General features: G+C 38.1%; 1 protein-coding gene across 1 annotated transcript; it reads right to left on the minus strand.

Annotated features, from left to right (window-relative positions):
* Positions 1-275: 275 nt before the first annotated feature.
* On the minus strand, positions 276-1100 carry LOC120779807 (piggyBac transposable element-derived protein 1-like). The gene has a single exon (XM_040112181.1). The coding sequence runs from the start codon at positions 1098-1100 to the stop codon at positions 276-278; it is 825 nt and encodes a 274-aa protein (XP_039968115.1).
* Positions 1101-1458: the final 358 nt, after the last annotated feature.

Genomic DNA, 1458 nt, shown 5'->3' on the forward strand with positions numbered 1-1458 from the left:
CCAAGACCAATCTCTCTGTTGTATTCATCGGATTGTCCACAGTATGGTATAAAACTAAACAAATAGCCCGTTGACGAACAAAGGCACCAAAGTTTAAATCCTAAACGAATCGGCTTTCCCAGAATAAACATTTTGCAACTGTGACGGCCGAAATAAGGTACCATCTGCTCGTCTATAGACAAAAACTTTGACCAAATGCCAAACTGTTTGAACTTTCTGTTTCTGATGTCAAAGAATCGACGAAGCTGAAATCATTAAAATATAAGTAAGGAAACTTAAATAACGATAGTGTAATAATGTATACATAGTACCTTGGCCATCATATCATTAACATCTAATTCATCATTATTCGCAAAATTGATGTATCTCTTCACATGCATGAACGTAGCTCTGGACATTGCCTGTTGTACTATTGCAATTCCCATTGACAGCTGCGAAGACCAATAATCCTCAATTGAAGGCAAAGTGTGGTAGCCCGATATCAGTAAAATCCCCAAAAATCTTTTCAATATAACCACGTCCAAATGAAAACCAGCTTTGTTCTGGGCCGCAAATCGGTTAGTCTCAGTTATGATATAATTCAACACCTCCCCATCATAAAACTTTGAGAATAATTGTATTGGTGACAGATCCTTTAGTAACTCACGCACACCTTTCTGCATACCGGTCAACGGAGCTGCCTGAGGCGATATATCGTAATGAAACTCCTCCTTTCCTTTGTTCCTGGACCATTTTGGAGTTCCAAATGAACTCACTGGCTTGTAGCTGACTCTCGGTTTCTTTTGAGGTGGACCAGTCCACTCAGCATCCGATTTGGAAGTTGATGGCAAAGCCTCCGGTTGAGTTTCGACAACCTCTTCATAAGCAATATCCATATGAATGTTTCGCTCTCTCTCAATTTCTAAATAGCCGGCAATCTCAGTCAAAGCAGTTTGATCTTCATGAATTGCGATTGTATTCTCGTCGATTAATTCTTCATCGGATAGTTCATGTACATTGGGTGGGAGTACGTTGACACACTGAACCGGATTTTCGTCATCGCTCCAATTCTCTAAAATATCTTCAATCTCCCTCATTGTTGTTTTCTTTGAACGTGCCATTTTGCAATTCTGGAATCGAGGAACAATACAAAGACTCGGAATTACACATCAAACGAAAATATATTCTAATAGATTCTCACCATTTATTTTTCGAAAAACTATTAAAATGTAAGAATATGATAAGCAGGCACAAATCAAGTCTTTTCTTTTGAAACACCCAAAAGAAATGTCAAAGCGCTATCATTTGGCGGGAAAAATTGACATTTCGCATTTGTATGGGATTTTATAAAATGTGTTCACCGCCAGTGTTCGATTAATCGAACAATTTAATTTTTGACATATCGGGAAAACGGAAAGAGGTAGAAATTTTTTGATGAGATTTGGAATCAGGGGGCCGTAATTAATCTAAAAATGTACC

The sequence above is a fragment of the Bactrocera tryoni genome, unplaced genomic scaffold (assembly GCF_016617805.1).
Source record: "Bactrocera tryoni isolate S06 unplaced genomic scaffold, CSIRO_BtryS06_freeze2 scaffold_11, whole genome shotgun sequence".
Lineage (NCBI taxonomy): Eukaryota > Metazoa > Arthropoda > Insecta > Diptera > Tephritidae > Bactrocera > Bactrocera tryoni.